At 40.6% G+C, this 21,031-nt stretch overlaps 2 protein-coding genes across 7 annotated transcripts in view; one reads left to right on the forward strand and one right to left on the reverse strand.

Moving 5' to 3' along the window:
* LOC137236825 (alpha-tocopherol transfer protein-like) overlaps positions 1-21,031 on the forward strand; it is a 360,965-nt gene that overhangs the window by 289,998 nt on the left and 49,936 nt on the right. The gene's annotated exons all lie outside the window — the stretch shown is intronic.
* Positions 967-20,401, reverse strand: LOC137238633 (protein transport protein Sec24D-like). The gene is made up of 6 exons (XM_067763785.1): positions 20,006-20,401; positions 19,720-19,940; positions 19,444-19,660; positions 19,031-19,373; positions 2,401-2,786; positions 967-2,342 (listed from the first exon to the last, which is right to left on the reverse strand). The coding sequence occupies exons 1-3, from the start codon at positions 20,399-20,401 to the stop codon at positions 19,621-19,623; spliced, it is 657 nt and encodes a 218-aa protein (XP_067619886.1). The 3' UTR covers positions 967-2,342; positions 2,401-2,786; positions 19,031-19,373; positions 19,444-19,620.

A 21,031-nucleotide genomic window follows, 5' to 3' on the forward strand; every position in this document is an offset into this window, starting at 1 on the left:
AGAGATATCACACCCCTAGATCTAGTGGAAATTAACTATCAAATCTTGGTTTATTTGAAGTTATGTACACAATGCCGAAGACTTTATAAATCGGAAAAATAGCTTTTTTAAGTTTCAGAGTAGCTTGTTTTTTTTTTTTTATAATGACTTTTACTTTTGACTTATACTTACATATATTGAAACATGCTTTACAGATGTTGTGGAATTTCGATATATATTTGCTAGTAACAGTATTCTAGACTGTCACACATGTGACTTGTATATATAGTATTGCTCCAATACTTCATAAGGATATCACTAACATGCATAGTTAACCATATCAAGAAATGATGAAATAAATGTATTGCAAAGGCAAGTGAAATAGCCTCGCGGTCTGAGGGCATATACTAGGGGAAGATCAAGAAATGCCGGGCCTTTGTGTAATACAATCACATTTTATGTGTTCTTGATATAAAGACCCTGCAAAAACGCTCCACGTCATCTGACTAGTCATTTAACCGTCAATGTGCGGTCACGCCCCTTGTTAAATTTTAGTCACGTTTGCATTAGCGAGAGTAGATTTTTTACACTTTTTTCCCATTTCGTACCTATTTATGTGATCGTGCATTCCGCTCCCACTTACAGGATGTGAGCATAGCACTGTTCTGCTCACACACGTCACAATGCACGTCAAATGGCGGTCAAATTTTCGGTCATTTCACTCTACATTTTCGAGTCATTTGACAATCAATTTTACTGCGGTTTTACCATTTATATAACCGCCATTTAACTTGAATTTTACCTCTCGATTTACGTTACCTGGAGCAGCCACATGAATAAAATATCAACTAAAAAATTTAATTTTTAATATTTATTTGTAATTATAATAACCAAACATAACATATAATATAAATATTTATCTAAAACATATCATTAGATTTATTATTTTTTTCCAAATGAAAAATATGATATATGAGGCGCCTAGATGCAAACCAGATATTTTAAAATAATATTTAAATTGTAACAATATAGCATCGCCTAGCAACATTCTAAAGACCCGTATTGAAAATTCATACAAATTTTCATTCATAACAAATTTAAAAATTTCTTTGTGCTTTTCTAAGTTTTACATATCATGAATTCATCTGGTTTTGCATCCTGGAGCCTCATATATACATGAAATTGCAAGTTAAATTAATACATTTAATATAAAAAAGAAGTAAATACTTTAATAATAACATAAAAAGTATATTAATTGCTTTGAGCTATATTGCTGCAGCAGCTAACTTTATATTTGGACAATTCAGAAGTGTGTTATATTCATATAAAATTTGAGTTGTTTCCATCGTTTCGAATAAAAAACTTGATTATTTGAACCAATTTAAGTCTATAACTTAAAGCTAAGTAGAAACTTTGATTAGATTTACTCTTTTTTCAGGTCAAGAATATTAAAAGGTGTCGTGGAATCCGATTGATGTCGTAATAAAGTAAAGTAAAATATGAAGTAATCATTCAAGCAATAATTCTGCAACTCTTAGCAGGAGTATTGATTGGTTTCAAGTCTAATTCCGACAGCAATAGGATCACGTCATACCTTATTATATATGTATGTACATGAAATTGAAACTTAAATTGATACAGTTGATATAAAGAAAGTAAGTATTTTAATAATAAATAAACTCGCTTAATTGGTTTTTGTTTTCCAATTGAAATCTTTTCTAAGCGAGCAGAAAATAATTTTAAGCTTTAGAATAAACTCCAATTATTTTAATAATCTACAACTTAAAGCTTAGTAGAAATTCAGATTAGGTTAACTCTTTTTTCAGATCAAGAATATTCAAAGGTGTCGTGGAATCCCATTGCTGTCTTAATTGGTGAACTTAAAAATGTACGACTAGTAATTGAGTTAGACTTATTATTGTTCTAAATCTAATCATTCAAGCAATAATTATGCAACCCTTAGCAGGAGTATTGATTGGTTTCAAATCTATCAAATCAGCAATCGTATCACGACATCCCTTATTATATATGCACGTGAAATTACAACTTAAATTAATACAGTAGATATAAAGAAAAGTACTTTAATAATAAATAAACTCTCTTAATTGGTTTTTGTTTTCCAATTGAAATATTTTCCTGTGCAAGCATATCTCTAACCTGTGTTGGCAAAATATATGATTATACTGTCTTCGATAGATAGTCGGACGAGCCGCTACTCGGCGAAGTAGAGATGACCGTTGTGTCGGTGGCAGCAGTTACAACAGCAGTTTCTAACTTTGCACCATCCGTACAGTGTGGTGAATGCTTCACTGCCTTTTCCAATTGCTTGGCGCCAGCAATTTCTGCTGTTTGTAAAGCTTTAGCTGTAATGCAAATATTAGATGGGTTAAAGTGGTTTTCGTATGTTATTCAACAACTCACCCTATACCATCATCACAGCCTTCTCATCGATTTTGAATATGTGTACTGTTTCAGTATTCAGACCCAGTTCGTTTGGTGCAATATTTTCGATTTGATTAATATGTATACTATCCGTTAGGCAGACCATTGGGTGCGTTCGATTCATTCATATACTGTGAGTATTTGAGCTGTAGACGCAAAGGCAGATATTTTGATTCTTTTTGAAGTGTAACATTTGTAAACAGTTGGGTTTCTCTGCTGTCACCATCACCACTAGAGAGCTATTGAAGTAACGCTCGACCAAGATAATATGTTGCGATTTACGCACATAGATTTCTTCCACCTTGTCACAGTTATTGATGGAGAAAATGAGAAAGCCATATTTACCATCCAATACGGAAATGGAACTGTAGAGGAAGAGACATTTTATAAAATCAAAAAATGATAGTTCTGTTAAAATGGGGTAAAGTATTGCATCTTAAAGTATAGCGAAGTTTGAATAGGTCTCATTCTTCATTCTTAGAAACATGTACGAAGGTACCTCGTAAGATATTAAAAACTCTCAACGCTTTTTTTGCAATAACTTAAAAAAACTCATATTAATCAAATTTCTGTTTAACTTCTACATATCAATAGCTACCTTTACGACCAGAAGGAGTCACTATTGCTTCTACACGTACGCTGTTGTTTCCTACATCGATGAGCTTTGTAATAAAATAAACAGCTATCTCCCCAATCTCTCCCTCACTAGGGTAAGCACCTCGTCGTTGGTGTGAGGGCTTAGCCGATCTCCATAGGGCCCGACTATGAGGCGGAGCTGTTTAGGACTGGCATCTACGCCGTTTCGCCTCATAGGAGGACGGCGGGATGTCGGTGACCAAGAACCGCTAACCCCCTAATCCAGGGTGTTATGCGGACCGCGCCTATTGGACGATTTGCAGCCAGGGGATAAATTCGGCTGTGTTCGAACAGAGCCTTCCCGATACCGGACCACCTCGGGAAGTATTGATGGCCTTACCACAGTAAGGGGCGCTGCTGTGGATGACGGTTATTTCCCAGTGTATAATACTGGACCACTGAGCCCGCCTTGTCGGGCAGGTGGTCGTACAACCAAGATGAACGACTCATTACCAAATTGTAAAAAGGAGGATGATAAGAGGACTGAGTCGCAAGCCAAGGACGACGAATACGCATTAAGCGATGCGTCGGACTCGGCGAGCGAGAGTAGTGCTGATTCAATGAACTCCGTGTAGGAAAAGCACACAAATCAGTAGAAGAGTGGAGAAGGGTACGGAGCAGAGGAAGTAAAAGAGCTTTCTCGCAGTACAGTGTAGCACTAAGAATTGCCCAACGCCAGGCAGCAATGGTCGACCCAACAAAAGTAGAAACCGAGCGCTTGGAATGGGCCCATGAGGCGGTATAAGTAAGTAGAAGGCAGTTCAAAAGGTTTGCTGCTAGAAACCCGCGGTTCTTCAACCGGTACGAGGAGGAAGAGCGTCGAATGGCAGAATAAAGGGGCAACGTTCGGCGGAAGGCGACAAGCCTGCTTTCAAGAGGCAGAGGGGACCCAGTCCCATAGCCGCGAAGTAGGACAATCGCATAGACAAGACAAGTAGGCCCAAAGCTGTAAGACAGATGAGCCCCAATAGCGAGGTTGCAACTACCTCGAAGTCAGAGGGAAGTTCCAACTACGGAAGTAGGAGATAAGCCAAAGGGAGATAACGCTAAGACTCCGGCTTTCTCGGAGGTGCCAAAGGGAGTTAACACTAAGTCTCCGGCTTTTCCCGAGAAGATGAGTGATGTGGCAAAGCAGTCACTGACTGTGGGGCTGTTTGATCATAGCAGTCCTTACGGACAGATGACTACTGAAAGGTGCAGATCTGTAGAAAGGGAACTTATTAGCATAATGCTTAAGATGATGCGGGAACAACCAAGTAAGCCCCGTCCAACCTTTGATTCGGGGGATGGTATAATGGTGTGAAGATGATATCGTCCGAAAATATCGCGAGCTTGCGGTGGATGGAGGAAGTGGTTCCAAACCTCCAAAGGAAAGGCACGAACGCGCGGTTTGAGGTGGTGGATAAAGCGCAAATCCCCACGGTACCAAAAGTTAAGATATGGATACCATGCGTGATGAAGTCGGAGGATACACTGCGAATTCTGCAGAATCAGAATCCGAACATTCCGACACAGGATTGGAAGGTACTTACTGTATCTCAGCCTACGGAGGAAGGTCAGTTCTACATCTTCCAAATAAACAAGCAGGCGGAGGATATATTGTACACGCACCTTGGAAAAGTGTCCTCTGGTACAGCCAAAATTTATATGCGACTCAGAAAAAGAAGTTCCGAGGATAAAAATCCTAACACGCTGGAAATGGGCGAAGTCGAAAAGGACCTCAAAAGCCTAAGGGGAAAAAGACAGGTGGAGGTAGCCGACGTCACCACGAAGGTGTTAGAAGAGGACCAACAGCCAAATGGTACTGTGAGTCGAACAGAGGAACACCCGGCACAACAGTTACAAGAGACTGAGGGGGGCTTCCAACACTCTAAACCAAAAGGGCATGGGGAGGACGACGACGTCACGACGAAGGTGCTGGAGGAGGACAAACAGCCCAATGGTGCTGCGAGTCCTACAGATAAACCTCCAACACAGTAAAGTGGCGTCGAGCGAACTCCTCCTAACCCTTGGGCAGGGTTCGTTTGACTTGGCGCTGATCCAGGAGCTTTGGCTGTCATCGGGAGGAAATGTTTCTGGACTAAGCGCGCGCGGATTTGGCGTTTACTATGCGCAAACGGAAGGACGGGTGCGAGCTGTAGTAATGGTAAGCAAACAGCTGCATTCATATATGCTGCCTAATTACACTACTTAGGACCTCGTAGTGGTGGCGCTGAGCAAAGGAATAAGCAGGCATTTATCCTGGCATCCTGCTACATGGCCCATGCTGCGGAGGTTCCACGGATGGAGTGCAAGAGGCTAGTGCAGGACGAAGTGCGCAAAGGGCGGTTGGTCATAGGCGCGGATGCAAACGCGCACCACAATTCGTGGGGAGCAGATACGAACGAGAGAGGCAAATCTCTATTTTCTTACATCCTGCAAACCAATTTGCAGATAGCCAACAGGGGAAATGTCTCTACATACATTGGTCCAACATCCAGCAATGTTTTGGATATTATACTGAGCTCCGAACGTGATATATCAAGGTATGATTGGATGGTTCAGAAGGGACGAACCTTTAGAAACCCTAGGTCAACAAACTCGACTAAATTCCAGAAACAGGTAGAAATGAAACTGGGACAACCCAAAGAGGTTGCCAATATGGAAGAACTGGAGGAGTCTAATGATTTCCTAACTAGGACGCTTATGACTGCGTATAACAAAGCTTGCCCTCTAAGAAGATTCAGAGGAAAAGCAAAGCCGCCATGGTGGAACAATGAGCTGAGACTTCTAAGAAGACAAGTAAAAGAAATGTTTAAGCTAGCAAAGACCGCGGAAAGCGAAGCGTGTCGGGACGAGTACAGGAATCTACTGAGGATCTACAAGCGTGAAATTTCCACTGCGAAGAGAATCTCATGGAAAAGTTTCTGTACGGACATAGAGTACTCCAGCGAAACAGTACGGTTGAGAAAAGTCCTAGCAAAGGGAAATTTAGTCCAGGGACTAATAAAGAAAGAGAACGGGGAATGGTCACGTAATAGTGAGGAATCCCTTGAAGTGCTTCTCGATACACATTTCCCATTGGGAGATGGGTTAGAAGAGCCAGCAGACAGCACTCACACTTCGATCACGGAGCGGGTAGTCCCGGGCTTGGTGACCGATACCAAGATCAAGTGGCCAGTGATATATTCCCGGCCACGCTACAAGTCTCAAGTAGGGCGGTCGTGGAATGGCTTAAGATAATATTCGATGGGTACATAAGACTTAATCATGTACCGCACTCTTGGAGAACTGCTTGTGTAGCTTTCCTACCAAAGGCGGGGAAAATCTGTCACGTGTACCCCAGCGGGTTAGGGGGTCAGAATATTCCCGCGGTAGGTATGCCTGTCGTAAGAGGCAACTAAAATACCAGATTCAAGGGCTGTGTAGCGCAACGCTTCAGGTTACCAGCGCAATATATAGCTTCTCCAAACCCCCCTAGCTCCTCATGGAACTCGGGGGTGGGGAGGGAGCGAATGGCCTGAAGGTTTAATGTGGCCATATAAATCGTTCCCGAGATGGTCGGGCTAGCCCCTTAATGGTGCTGTGGTACCGGATCTGTATCCGGCATAGGACCATTACATCGATAACACTCCCCAAAGCCTTCGGGGAGCAACCTTATCGCTACAACAACAACAACAACATCAGTCACGTGTATCCCAAAGACTATAGACCCATTAGCTTAACATCATTTCTGCTCAAAACCTTTGAGAGGATGATAGATGTGTACATAAAGTCCAACGTGGATGAAAAGCTGCTCTCCACAATACAACAGGCGTAGACCAAAGGCAAGTCAGTAGACACCGCATTGCATAGGGTGGTAATAAGCATAGAAAAAGCCCTGGAATATAAGGAATATGCTCTAGAAGTCTTCTTAAACATTGCCGGTGCTTTTAACAATGTTTCTAAATGGGCGATTATGGATGGTCTTAATTACGTTAAAGTACATCCAGCCTTACCCAGATGGATCGACTGCATGTTAAACTGCAGTAAGATTACATCGCAATGGGGCTTGTACGCGACCACGAGATTAGTGGACAGGGGCACTCCGCATGGAGGGGTGCTATTACCTCTGCTGTGGATGCTGGTCATTAACCAACTGCTCAGGGGATTCTACGAGGGACCCGCAAAACTTACGGTTTACGCAGATGACGTTGCATATGGCCTTGTTTACAAAGAGGTACAAGGTCCCAAATTGGACCAGGCCTAAGTTAGGAGGGGTGACCCTACGGGAGAAACCTTGCACAAAATATCTGGGAATCATCCTAGACAGTAAGCTGTCATGGAAGCTCAACGTGGATAAGAGGGTGAGGAAGGCTTCAACGGCACTGTATGCATGTAAAAGAATGCAAAAGAAACGGCATATACGATCAGAAGGCACTCGAAGACGATGCCTCAAAACTAACAACCAAAAGCAATAATTATCATCATTTCACTAACACAAATTTTATAGTTTTTTTTTTGGGAGTTGGACACAATCTTTTCATTATATTACTTAACAATTTAAGGGCTTCATTCTGTATTGCGAACGATAGCTCAGACGAACGATTCGCCTCCAAACAATTTCGCTAGCAATGGTATTCTCTATTATTTTCGTTCGGTCTTTACGTTTCTAACTAACAGGAAGGCAAAAGTAATTGTCAAGTGATAAGTTGCCATCGTTTAACATAGTGCAAATACACTAGCGATTCGTCTCTGATCCGCAACGGAAGTTCGTTTCGTATGAGGCCCTAAGATTAGACATTTTTTTTCAACTTTTTTCGAATCGCTAGTGTATTTGCACTATGTTAAACGATGGCAACTTATCACTTGACAATTACTTTTGCCTTCCTGTTAGTTAGAAACGTAAAGACCGAACGAAAATAATAGAGAATACCATTGCTAGCGAAATTGTTTGGAGGCGAATCGTTCGTCTGAGCTATCGTTCGCAATACAGAATGAAGCCCTTAAATTGTTAAGTAATATAATGAAAAGATTGTGTCCAACTCCCAAAAAAAAAACTATAAAATTTGTGTTAGTGAAATGATGATAATTATTGCTTTTGGTTGTTAGTTTTGAGGCATCGTCTTCGAGTGCCTTCTGATCGTATATGCCGTTTCTTTTGCATTCTTTTACATGCATACAGTGCCGTTGAAGCCTTCCTCACCCTCTTATCCACGTTGAGCTTCCATGACAGCTTACTGTCTAGGATGATTCCCAGATATTTTGTGCAAGGTTTCTCCCGTAGGGTCACCCCTCCTAACTTAGGCCTGGTCCAATTTGGGACCTTGTACCTCTTTGTAAACAAGGCCATATGCAACGTCATCTGCGTAAACCGTAAGTTTTGCGGGTCCCTCGTAGAATCCCCTGAGCAGTTGGTTAATGACCAGCATCCACAGCAGAGGTAATAGCACCCCTCCATGCGGAGTGCCCCTGTCCACTAATCTCGTGGTCGCGTACAAGCCCCATTGCGATGTAATCTTACTGCAGTTTAACATGCAGTCGATCCATCTGGGTAAGGCTGGATGTACTTTAACGTAATTAAGACCATCCATAATCGCCCATTTAGAAACATTGTTAAAAGCACCGGCAATGTTTAAGAAGACTTCTAGAGCATATTCCTTATATTCCAGGGCTTTTTCTATGCTTATTACCACCCTATGCAATGCGGTGTCTACTGACTTGCCTTTGGTCTACGCCTGTTGTATTGTGGAGAGCAGCTTTTCATCCACGTTGGACTTTATGTACACATCTATCATCCTCTCAAAGGTTTTGAGCAGAAATGATGTTAAGCTAATGGGTCTATAGTCTTTGGGATACACGTGACTGATGTTGTTGTTGTTGTTGTAGCGATAAGGTTGCTCCCCGAAGGCTTTGGGGAGTGTTATCGATGTAATGGTCCTATGCCGGATACAGATCCGGTACCACAGCACCATTAAGGGGCTAGCCCGACCATCTCGGGAACGATTTATATGGCCACATTAAACCTTCAGGCCATTCGCTCCCTCCCCACCCCCGAGTTCCATGAGGAGCTAGGGGGGTTTGGAGAAGCTATATATTGCGCTGGTAACCTGAAGCGTTGCGCTACACAGCCCTTGAATCTGGTATTTTAGTTGCCTCTTACGACAGGCATACCTACCGCGGGAATATTCTGACCCCCTAACCCGCTGGGGTACACGTGACAGATTTTCCCCGCCTTTGGTAGGAAAGCTACACAAGCAGTTCTCCAAGAGTGCGGTACATGATTAAGTCTTATGTACCCATCGAATATTATCTTAAGCCATTCCACGACCGCCCTACTTGAGACTTGTAGCGTGGCCGGGAATATATCACTGGCCACTTGATCTTGGTATCGGTCACCAAGCCCGGGACTACCCGCTCCGTGATCGAAGTGTGAGTGCTGTCTGCTGGCTCTTCTAACCCATCTCCCAATGGGAAATGTGTATCGAGAAGCACTTCAAGGGATTCCTCACTATTACGTGACCATTCCCCGTTCTCTTTCTTTATTAGTCCCTGGACTATATTTCCCTTTGCTAGGACTTTTCTCAACCGTACTGTTTCGCTGGAGTACTCTATGTCCGTACAGAAACTTTTCCATGAGATTCTCTTCGCAGTGGAAATTTCACGCTTGTAGATCCTCAGTAGATTCCTGTACTCGTCCCGACACGCTTCGCTTTCCGCGGTCTTTGCTAGCTTAAACATTTCTTTTACTTGTCTTCTTAGAAGTCTCAGCTCATTGTTCCACCATGGCGGCTTTGCTTTTCCTCTGAATCTTCTTAGAGGGCAAGCTTTGTTATACGCAGTCATAAGCGTCCTAGTTAGGAAATCATTAGACTCCTCCAGTTCTTCCATATTGGCAACCTCTTTGGGTTGTCCCAGTTTCATTTCTACCTGTTTCTGGAATTTAGTCGAGTTTGTTGACCTAGGGTTTCTAAAGGTTCGTCCCTTCTGAACCATCCAATCATACCTTGATATATCACGTTCGGAGCTCAGTATAATATCCAAAACATTGCTGGATGTTGGACCAATGTATGTAGAGACATTTCCCCTGTTGGCTATCTGCAAATTGGTTTGCAGGATGTAAGAAAATAGAGATTTGCCTCTCTCGTTCGTATCTGCTCCCCACGAATTGTGGTGCGCGTTTGCATCCGCGCCTATGACCAACCGCCCTTTGCGCACTTCGTCCTGCACTAGCCTCTTGCACTCCATCCGTGGAACCTCCGCAGCATGGGCCATGTAGCAGGATGCCAGGATAAATGCCTGCTTATTCCTTTGCTCAGCGCCACCACTACGAGGTCCTAAGTAGTGTAATTAGGCAGCATATATGAATGCAGCTGTTTGCTTACCATTACTACAGCTCGCACCCGTCCTTCCGTTTGCGCATAGTAAACGCCAAATCCGCGCGCGCTTAGTCCAGAAACATTTCCTCCCGATGACAGCCAAAGCTCCTGGATCAGCGCCAAGTCAAACGAACCCTGCCCAAGGGTTAGGAGGAGTTCGCTCGACGCCACTTTACTGTGTTGGAGGTTTATCTGTAGGACTCGCAGCACCATTGGGCTGTTTGTCCTCCTCCAGCACCTTCGTCGTGACGTCGTCGTCCTCCCCATGCCCTTTTGGTTTAGAGTGTTGGAAGCCCCCCTCAGTCTCTTGTAACTGTTGTGCCGGGTGTTCCTCTGTTCGACTCACAGTACCATTTGGCTGTTGGTCCTCTTCTAACACCTTCGTGGTGACGTCGGCTACCTCCACCTGTCTTTTTCCCCTTAGGCTTTTGAGGTCCTTTTCGACTTCGCCCATTTCCAGCGTGTTAGGATTTTTATCCTCGGAACTTCTTTTTCTGAGTCGCATATAAATTTTGGCTGTACCAGAGGACACTTTTCCAAGGTGCGTGTACAATATATCCTCCGCCTGCTTGTTTATTTGGAAGATGTAGAACTGACCTTCCTCCGTAGGCTGAGATACAGTAAGTACCTTCCAATCCTGTGTCGGAATGTTCGGATTCTGATTCTGCAGAATTCGCAGTGTATCCTCCGACTTCATCACGCATGGTATCCATACCTTAACTTTTGGTACCGTGGGGATTTGCGCTTTATCCACCACCTCAAACCGCGCGTTCGTGCCTTTCCTTTGGAGGTTTGGAACCACTTCCTCCATCCACCGCAAGCTCGCGATATTTTCGGACGATATCATCTTCACACCATTATACCATCCCCCGAATCAAAGGTTGGACGGGGCTTACTTGGTTGTTCCCGCATCATCTTAAGCATTATGCTAATAAGTTCCCTTTCTACAGATCTGCACCTTTCAGTAGTCATCTGTCCGTAAGGACTGCTATGATCAAACAGCCCCACAGTCAGTGACTGCTTTGCCACATCACTCATCTTCTCGGGAAAAGCCGGAGACTTAGTGTTAACTCCCTTTGGCACCTCCGAGAAAGCCGGAGTCTTAGCGTTATCTCCCTTTGGCTTATCTCCTACTTCCGTAGTTGGAACTTCCCTCTGACTTCGAGGTAGTTGCAACCTCGCTATTGGGGCTCATCTGTCTTACAGCTTTGGGCCTACTTGTCTTGTCTATGCGATTGTCCTACTTCGCGGCTATGGGACTGGGTCCCCTCTGCCTCTTGAAAGCAGGCTTGTCGCCTTCCGCCGAACGTTGCCCCTTTATTCTGCCATTCGACGCTCTTCCTCCTCGTACCGGTTGAAGAACCGCGGGTTTCTAGCAGCAAACCTTTTGAACTGCCTTCTACTTACTTATACCGCCTCATGGGCCCATTCCAAGCGCTCGGTTTCCACTTTTGTTGGGTCGACCATTGCTGCCTGGCGTTGGGCAATTCTTAGTGCTACACTGTACTGCGAGAAAGCTCTTTTACTTCCTCTGCTCCGTACCCTTCTCCACTCTTCTACTGATTTGTGTGCTTTTCCTACACGGAGTTCATTGAATCAGCACTACTCTCGCTCGCCGAGTCCGACGCATCGCTTAATGCGTATTCGTCGTCCTTGGCTTGCGACTCAGTCCTCTTATCATCCTCCTTTTTACAATTTGGTAATGAGTCGTTCATCTTGGTTGTACGACCACCTGCCCGACAAGGCGGGCTCAGTGGTCCAGTATTATACACTGGGAAATAACCGTCATCCACAGCAGCGCCCCTTACTGTGGTAAGGCCATCAATACTTCCCGAGGTGGTCCGGTATCGGGAAGGCTCTGTTCGAACACAGCCGAATTTATCCCCTGGCTGCAAATCGTCCAATAGGCGCGGTCCGCATAACACCCTGGATTAGGGGGTTAGCGGTTCTTGGTCACCGACATCCCGCCGTCCTCCTATGAGGCGAAACGGCGTAGATGCCAGTCCTAAACAGCTCCGCCTCATAGTCGGGCCCTATGGAGATCGGCTAAGCCCTCACACCAACGACGAGGTGCTTACCCTAGTGAGGGAGAGATTGGGGAGATAGCTGTTTATTTTATTACAAAGCTCATCGATGTAGGAAACAACAGCGTACGTGTAGAAGCAATAGTGACTCCTTCTGGTCGTAAAGGTAGCTATTGATATGTAGAAGTTAAACAGAAATTTGATTAATATGAGTTTTTTTAAGTTATTGCAAAAAAAGCGTTGAGAATTTTTAATATCTTACGAGGTACCTTCGTACATGTTTCTAAGAATGAAGAATGAAACCTATTCAAACTTCGCTATACTTTAAGATGCAATACTTTACCCCATTTTAACAGAACTATCATTTTTTGATTTTATAAAATGTCTCTTCCTCTACAGTTCCATTTCCGTATTGGATGGTAAATATGGCTTTCTCATTTTCTCCATCAATAACTGTGACAAGGTGGAAGAAATCTATGTGCGTAAATCGCAACATATTATCTTGGTCGAGCGTTACTTCAATAGCTCTCTTATGGTGATGGTGACAGCAGAGAAACCCAACTGTTTACAAATGTTACACTTCAAAAAGAATCAAAATATCTGCCTTTGCGTCTACAGCTCAAATACTCACAGTATATGAATGAATCGAACGCACCCAATGGTCTGCCTAACGGATAGTATACATATTAATCAAATCGAAAATATTGCACCAAACGAACTGGGTTTATTAAAGTACTTTTCTTTATATCTACTGTATTAATTTAAGTTGTAATTTCATGTGCATATATAATAAGGGATGTCGTGATACGATTGCTGATTTGATAGATTTGAAACCAATCAATACTCCTGCTAAGGGTTGCATAATTATTGCTTGAATGATTAGATTTAGAACAATAATAAGTCTAACTCAATTACTAGTCGTACATTTTTAAGTTCACCAATTAAGACAGCAATGGGATTCCACGACACCTTTGAATATTCTTGATCTGAAAAAAGAGTTAACCTAATCTGAATTTCTACTAAGCTTTAAGTTGTAGATTATTAAAATAATTGGAGTTTATTCTAAAGCTTAAAATTATTTTCTGCTCGCTTAGAAAAGATTTCAATTGGAAAACAAAAACCAATTAAGCGAGTTTATTTATTATTAAAATACTTACTTTCTTTATATCAACTGTATCAATTTAAGTTTCAATTTCATGTACATACATATATAATAAGGTATGACGTGATCCTATTGCTGTCGGAATTAGACTTGAAACCAATCAATACTCCTGCTAAGAGTTGCAGAATTATTGCTTGAATGATTACTTCATATTTTACTTTACTTTATTACGACATCAATCGGATTCCACGACACCTTTTAATATTCTTGACCTGAAAAAAGAGTAAATCTAATCAAAGTTTCTACTTAGCTTTAAGTTATAGACTTAAATTGGTTCAAATAATCAAGTTTTTTATTCGAAACGATGGAAACAACTCAAATTTTATATGAATATAACACACTTCTGAATTGTCCAAATATAAAGTTAGCTGCTGCAGCAATATAGCTCAAAGCAATTAATATACTTTTTATGTTATTATTAAAGTATTTACTTCTTTTTTATATTAAATGTATTAATTTAACTTGCAATTTCATGTATATATGAGGCTCCAGGATGCAAAACCAGATGAATTCATGATATGTAAAACTTAGAAAAGCACAAAGAAATTTTTAAATTTGTTATGAATGAAAATTTGTATGAATTTTCAATACGGGTCTTTAGAATGTTGCTAGGCGATGCTATATTGTTACAATTTAAATATTATTTTAAAATATCTGGTTTGCATCTAGGCGCCTCATATATCATATTTTTCATTTGGAAAAAAATAATAAATCTAATGATATGTTTTAAATAAATATTTATATTATATGTTATGTTTGGTTATTATAATTACAAATAAATATTAAAAATTAAATTTTTTAGTTGATATTTTATTCATGTGGCTGCTCCAGGTAACGTAAATCGAGAGGTAAAATTCAAGTTAAATGGCGGTTATATAAATGGTAAAACCGCAGTAAAATTGATTGTCAAATGACTCGAAAATGTAGAGTGAAATGACCGAAAATTTGACCGCCATTTGACGTGCATTGTGACGTGTGTGAGCAGAACAGTGCTATGCTCACATCCTGTAAGTGGGAGCGGAATGCACGATCACATAAATAGGTACGAAATGGGAAAAAAGTGTAAAAAATCTACTCTCGCTAATGCAAACGTGACTAAAATTTAACAAGGGGCGTGACCGCACATTGACGGTTAAATGACTAGTCAGATGACGTGGAGCGTTTTTGCAGGGTCTTTATATCAAGAACACATAAAATGTGATTGTATTACACAAAGGCCCGGCATTTCTTGATCTTCCCCTAGTATATGCCCTCAGACCGCGAGGCTATTTCACTTGCCTTTGCAATACATTTATTTCATCATTTCTTGATATGGTTAACTATGCATGTTAGTGATATCCTTATGAAGTATTGGAGCAATACTATATATACAAGTCACATGTGTGACAGTCTAGAATACTGTTACTAGCAAATATATATCGAAATTCCACAACATCTGTAAAGCATGTTTCAATATATGTAAGTATAAGTCAAAAGTAAAAGTCATTATAAAAAAAAAAAAACAAGCTACTCTGAAACTTAAAAAAGCTATTTTTCCGATTTATAAAGTCTTCGGCATTGTGTACATAACTTCAAATAAACCAAGATTTGATAGTTAATTTCCACTAGATCTAGGGGTGTGATATCTCTGTGCATGGACTAGGCTTCCCGTTGCGGTTGGGTCAAATAGCATAAACGCATCAGGGGGATCAAAATCAAAGAGAAAGGGGGATTTTGTACAGATTATTCATTACAAAAAAAAAAAAAAAACGATTTTTTTGTTTTCTGGGAACCCCTGCAATAGTTTTGAAAGTCTTGCAGCTAATGGTATCAAAATTGACCACTTTTTTATGAAAAATATGACCTGTATCGTTTTGAAGACTTTTTGAAAATTTGTTCATATAAAAGATGAAATTCAAATGATAACAACGTGATTTTTTATTAATAGTTTTACTATATTCGACTTATAATCACGTTAGCTGGCTATAAGCTTTTTTCTTTATATTTCATGTTTGTTGAAAATGCTACACTGTGTCTGGAAGGCTATTTTTTTTTCTATTGGCATAAAAAAAAATATATATATATAAAAATAAAAAAATCATTAAATGACATAAGAACAATATTGGGCTACCTACCCAGTTGGATTTCCCCCAAATAAATAAGTTAATAATAATAATTAGTTTTCCTCTTGCAAAGGAAGATGTAAATTTTGTTTTATCTTATGCGTCAAGCGAAGAAAGGTCTCTTTTACAATCAGATTTGGACACATTACTCAATTGGTGCACCATCAACTATATGCCACTTAATCTTAAAAAATGCAAATTTATGTACATAGATTACTTCAGCCAGCTTCCTATATTGTTAACAATTATAATCTTGAACAGGTGTACAGTTTTATAATTGCACAACGTGCAACTTTTGGCCGGCTTTGTGTGTGTAAAAATTTAGTGAAAACTCCCGACAGTGTGCTAAAAGAAAATGTGGACTGTGAAGTTTGAAATTAAAAAGGACTTTGGTTATTTGATTTCAAGCTAGTCCTGACTATATTTACTTATATTCGTATAACTAAGAACGCGGAAGTGGAGCTAGTCAGATAAAACCCACTTTTTCATTAAGGAAAAACCATTCAAGGTTCGAATCGAGCTCAAGGCCAGAACAATAATTTTTTTTTCTAATGATAATTATTGTTATTTTTTAATTTTTCTAAATTTGAAAAATTGTATTTTATTTTTGGAATAGTAAGTAGAAAATTTTTCAGACAACCTGCCATAGCTGCGCAGATAGATCGATTTCGAAGGGTGCTAAGCCTTCATCATCAGTACGCTTTAAGCATGCTGCGCTAACCATTTAGCTATACAGCGGTGGTTTGTTTGACTAGCAAATTTGCTACTTCTATTCCTTTTTACCAACTATATTCATTCAGTGTTGCGCCATCTGGTGCAAATCACTGATAATGCTGGATTTTTGTTTATTGTCAATTACTTTGTTTGACATTCCCAAGTGCTCATGGTTTATTATCAATGTTTTTTGTTTTTATCGGCCTATTGATAAATCATTCAAGGTTCGAATCGAGCTCAAGGCCAGAACAATAATTTTTTTTCTAATGATAATTATTGTTATTTTTTAATTTTTCTAAATTTGAAAAATTGTATTTTGTTTTTGGAATAGTAAGTAGAAAATTTTTCAGACAACCTGCCATAGCTGCACAGATAGATCGATTTCGAAGGGTGCTAAGCCTTCATCATCAGTACGCTTTAGGCATGCTGCGCTAACCATTTAGCTATACAGCGGTGGTTTGTTTGACTGGCAAATTTGCTACTTCTATTCCTTTTTACCGGCCGCCGTGGTGTGATGGTAGCGTGCTCCGCCTATCACACCGTATGCCCTGGGTTCAACTCCCGGGCAAAGCAACATCAAAATTTTAGAAATAAGATTTTTCAATTGGAAGAAAATTTTTCTAAGCGGGGTCGCCCCTCGGCAGTGTCTGGCAAGCGCTCCGATTGTATTTCTGCCATGAAAAGCTCTCAGTGAAAACTCATCTGCCTTGCAGATGCCGTTCGGAGTCGGCATAAAACATGTAGGTCCCGTCCGGCCAATTTGTAGGGAAAAATCAAGAGGAGCACGACGCAAATTGGAAGAGAAGCTCGGCCTTAGATCTCTTCGGAGGTTATCGCGCCTTACATTTATTATTCCTTTTTACCAACTATATTTATTCAGTGTTGCGCCATCTGGTTCAAATCACTGATAATGCTGGATTTTTGTTTATTGTCAATTACTTTGTTTGACATTCCCAAGTTCTCATGGTTTATTAACAATTGTTTTTGTTTTTATCGGCCTATTGATAAATCATTCAAGGTTCGAATCGAGTTCAAGGCCAAAATGAAGGCTTAGCACCCTTCGAAATGGATCTATCTGCGCAGCTATGGCAGGTTGTCTGAAAAATTTTCTACTTACTATTCCAAAAACAAAATACAATTTTTCAAATTTTGAAAAATTAAAAAATAACAATAATTATCATTAAAAAAATTATTGTTCTGGCCTTGAGCTCGATTCGAACCTTGAATGATTTATCAATAGGCCGATAAAAATAAAAACAATTGTTAATAAACCATGAGAACTTGGGAATGTCAAACAAAGTAATTGACCATAAACAAAAATCCAGCATTATCAGTGATTTGAACTAGATGGCGCAACACTGAATAAATATAGTTGGTAAAAAGGAATAGAAGTAGCAAATTTGCCAGTCGAACAAACCACCGCTGTATAGCTAAATGGTTAGCGCAGCATGCCTAAAGCGTACTGATGATGAAGGCTTAGCACCCTTCGAAATCGATCTATCTGTGCAGCTATGGCAGGTTGTCTGAAAAATTTTCTACTTACTATTCCAAAAATAAAATACAATTTTTCAATTTCGCTAGCAATGGTATTCTCTATTATTTTCGTTCGGTCTTTACGTTTCTAACTAACAGGAAGGCAAAAGTAATTGTCAAGTGATAAGTTGCCATCGTTTAACATAGTGCAAATACACTAGCGATTCGTCTCTGATCCGCAACGGAAGTTCGTTTCGTATGAGGCCCTAAGATTAGACATTTTTTTTCAACTTGCATTTTGATTTACCAACAACAACAAAATCATGTTTAATTGTACGCCGCCCAATCATTATAGCATCATGTAACGAAGCTCAGTTTCTTCCAAAAATTGTTCGGCACCGACACGTAAAATCAATGTACATGTTCTAACATTAACGCAACCTTTAAATAATTATAAACTATGAAAAAATCAATGTCAAACCAACTATCAAACATTGGAAAATGTTGAAACGTTTACCACCAACTTGACGTTCTTCAAAGTAATCACATTGACCCAAAACACTTGAATTAAGCTGTAGTCATAACAGCACCACCACAAGCTTTCATTGTACGTTTCAAATCTTCTTCTGGTACACTAACAGCACAGAACATATCACGATCTGCAAAATACTGTGTGCCAACAGCACCAATTGGTAGTTTAGATAACACAACCTTGGCGCCTTACTTAGCTAGTTTATTGTACAGAATACGCCATTCAGCATCAATTTTCTGATACTCTTGAACATTATCAGCACGTAGTTCAGCATTAATTATTTTGTTTTTGTGACTGTGGGTTCATCAAAGGAAAGTACAGCGTCAACCATTTTAGAAAAGAAATGTTTTTGTTGATGAATAAGTATGGAGGACATTGCTGTGGCAGCGCATTTTTCCAATAAAGCACTTGTTCCTTTGATTGGCGCTTCGACATGTACAGCCATGTCATATTTTGGTCATGTATAATTTTAATGCTTTACGTATAGCTTTAATGATGATAGGTGTTTGCACGCCTTCCTCTTTTAAGATTTCACCTGCTTAAATAAAGTACTACTGAAGTGGTGCCATCGCCGACCTGATAAGAAAAAAACTTCTTTTCTATACATTCTAATATAACAAAAAACTTACCTAAGCATCTTGAGATTTAGCCATGTCGACTAGAGTTTTACGGCGGGATGCACAATATCCAATAGTTTCATTATGGTTGCACCATCTTTTAAAATTGTGGCCTTACAACTGTAATCAACAATATGCTGGTCCATACTGCGTGGACCCAATGCAGTGCCTACAGCGTCCACAATTGATTGCGAGGCATTGATGTTGGATATGAGTTGGGGTTTACCTTGAGAGCTATCGGTACCCAAAAATTTTTTGCACAAAAACTCATATGTACCCAATACAAGTTCAGGACGTTCATAATTATCGACACGCTGTCCGGTGTGGCCCAAATGTTGGAAATATTCAGTTGGCACTGTTGAGAAAAAATATGAATCAATGAACACAAGTAAAAGTGAAATATTTGTTTTACGATCTGTTGTTACTTTACACATAATACATTGGAAACGACGACCAGCATCTAAAAATTACATATTCGCCTTGCAACGATTACATCATATTGGTCACAATTCACCAAAATTTACAATGGGTGGCTCATATTCACCCTCAACCGTGCGTGCCATTGGTGAGGTGGTAATTGTAAAGGACAAAGCTGTTGTTTTTCATAAATCAGCTGTTGCAGGTATGCAATACAAAAAGGACCTGCAAGCGAGAAATATCAATGTAATTGCCGAACAAACATTAATTTCAAATATCAATACCTAACGTAACGTGGCGAGGAGTTACCCTGATCTTGTTCCACATATTTTGTGTTCACCAATGGTGGTAATGAACCCTGTTCATTAGTAATAAAAGCACCACCAGCGCTATTTTGATTTTCAATGGTAACGCTTAACGGATTTAACATCTGATTGGGATCTAAACGGCGTTGGGCTACTGTTGCTGCTGTTGATATATACCAGTGCACAGGTGCAGGTGGTTGCTAAAGAAAATAATACAAAAATAATAATCAGTAATATTTGAAATATATTAGTTGTATTAGCATACATTATAACCAGGGCGTCCTGGTATTGGGGGTTGACCCGGCATGGGTGTCTGACTGGGCATTGGCGCCTGTCCAGGTTGTGTTGGTGGCATCATTTGACCCATGTAACCACCTGGTTGTTGTAGAGGATAACAGGGCAGATAGCCAGGCTGGGGAGGTTGTTGCTGCTGTTGTCGTGGCATTGCATAACCCGGTTGCTGTTGTGGTATATACCTTGGCATAACTGGATGTGGTGTCATTGCCCCACCTGGTCCAGTAGATGCGGGCTGCATACCTGGAGGACCATGTTGCCCATGGCCACCAAATGGCTGGTGCATAGGGTGCTGAGGTGGCATTTGACCGGATTGTGATTGCATTAGACCAGACTGTCCTGGCATTGGACCCGATAGCGGTGGCATTTTCTATTCACCTGTTTGCTGGTATGGAGCTGTAACGCCGCCTGCAATTGATGTTGATGGTGTAGCTGAAACTGGTGGTTGACCAGTCTAGAAAAATGACAAAATTTATTAAACTCAAAATATGAGGCAAGCCAGGTATATTTGCCCTATTTATAGTCATCTGATTGGGACCACCAGGTACAACTTTCGCTGGCGGTGTCGTTGCTGGAGGCGATGGCGAATCCATCGCATTGTCTTGAGGCGGCGGCTTAGCTGTTTCACCATATTGACCAGCTATAAAGTTATTGTTCGGTTGTTGTTGTTGCGCTTGCATGCCCGTTCATGGTCTATTGGATAATGGTAGAGCATTTTGCTGAGTAGCATTATATGGAGGAGCACCTGGTAGGTTATCATTTTTATATGGTGTATTGGGTTGCGGAGCAGTCGGAGCCGGTTGCTTCAATGGATTCATGGATAAGCCGCTCCTAGAATTTGTTAAGTGTTGGATGAAGGAAAGAGGAAAAATAAATATATGATTAACATAGTTTTATTTATTGGGCTAACTTAAGAACATTATTGAATTACTTTAAAGTTCGGGCAGCGCGAGTTAGAGCAGATTCATTAAAAGACTTACCGAAAGGGTGTTAACTA

The sequence above is a fragment of the Eurosta solidaginis genome, chromosome 1, assembly GCF_040869045.1.
Source record: "Eurosta solidaginis isolate ZX-2024a chromosome 1, ASM4086904v1, whole genome shotgun sequence".
Lineage (NCBI taxonomy): Eukaryota > Metazoa > Arthropoda > Insecta > Diptera > Tephritidae > Eurosta > Eurosta solidaginis.

What these genes read in the sequence shown, in the direction of transcription:
- LOC137238633 (XM_067763785.1), bottom strand. Translation starts at nt 20,401, where the DNA reads ATGCCACCGCTATCGGGTCCAATGCCAGGACAGTCTGGTCTAATGCAA. An exon ending in CAGGACGCCCTGGTTATAAT is followed by an intron (nt 19,941 to 20,005) that starts GTATGCTAATAC and finishes TATTTTCTTTAG; the next exon opens with CAACCACCTGCACCTGTGCA. An exon ending in TCCTCGCCACGTTACGTTAG is followed by an intron (nt 19,661 to 19,719) that starts GTATTGATATTT and finishes TCTCGCTTGCAG; the next exon opens with GTCCTTTTTGTATTGCATAC.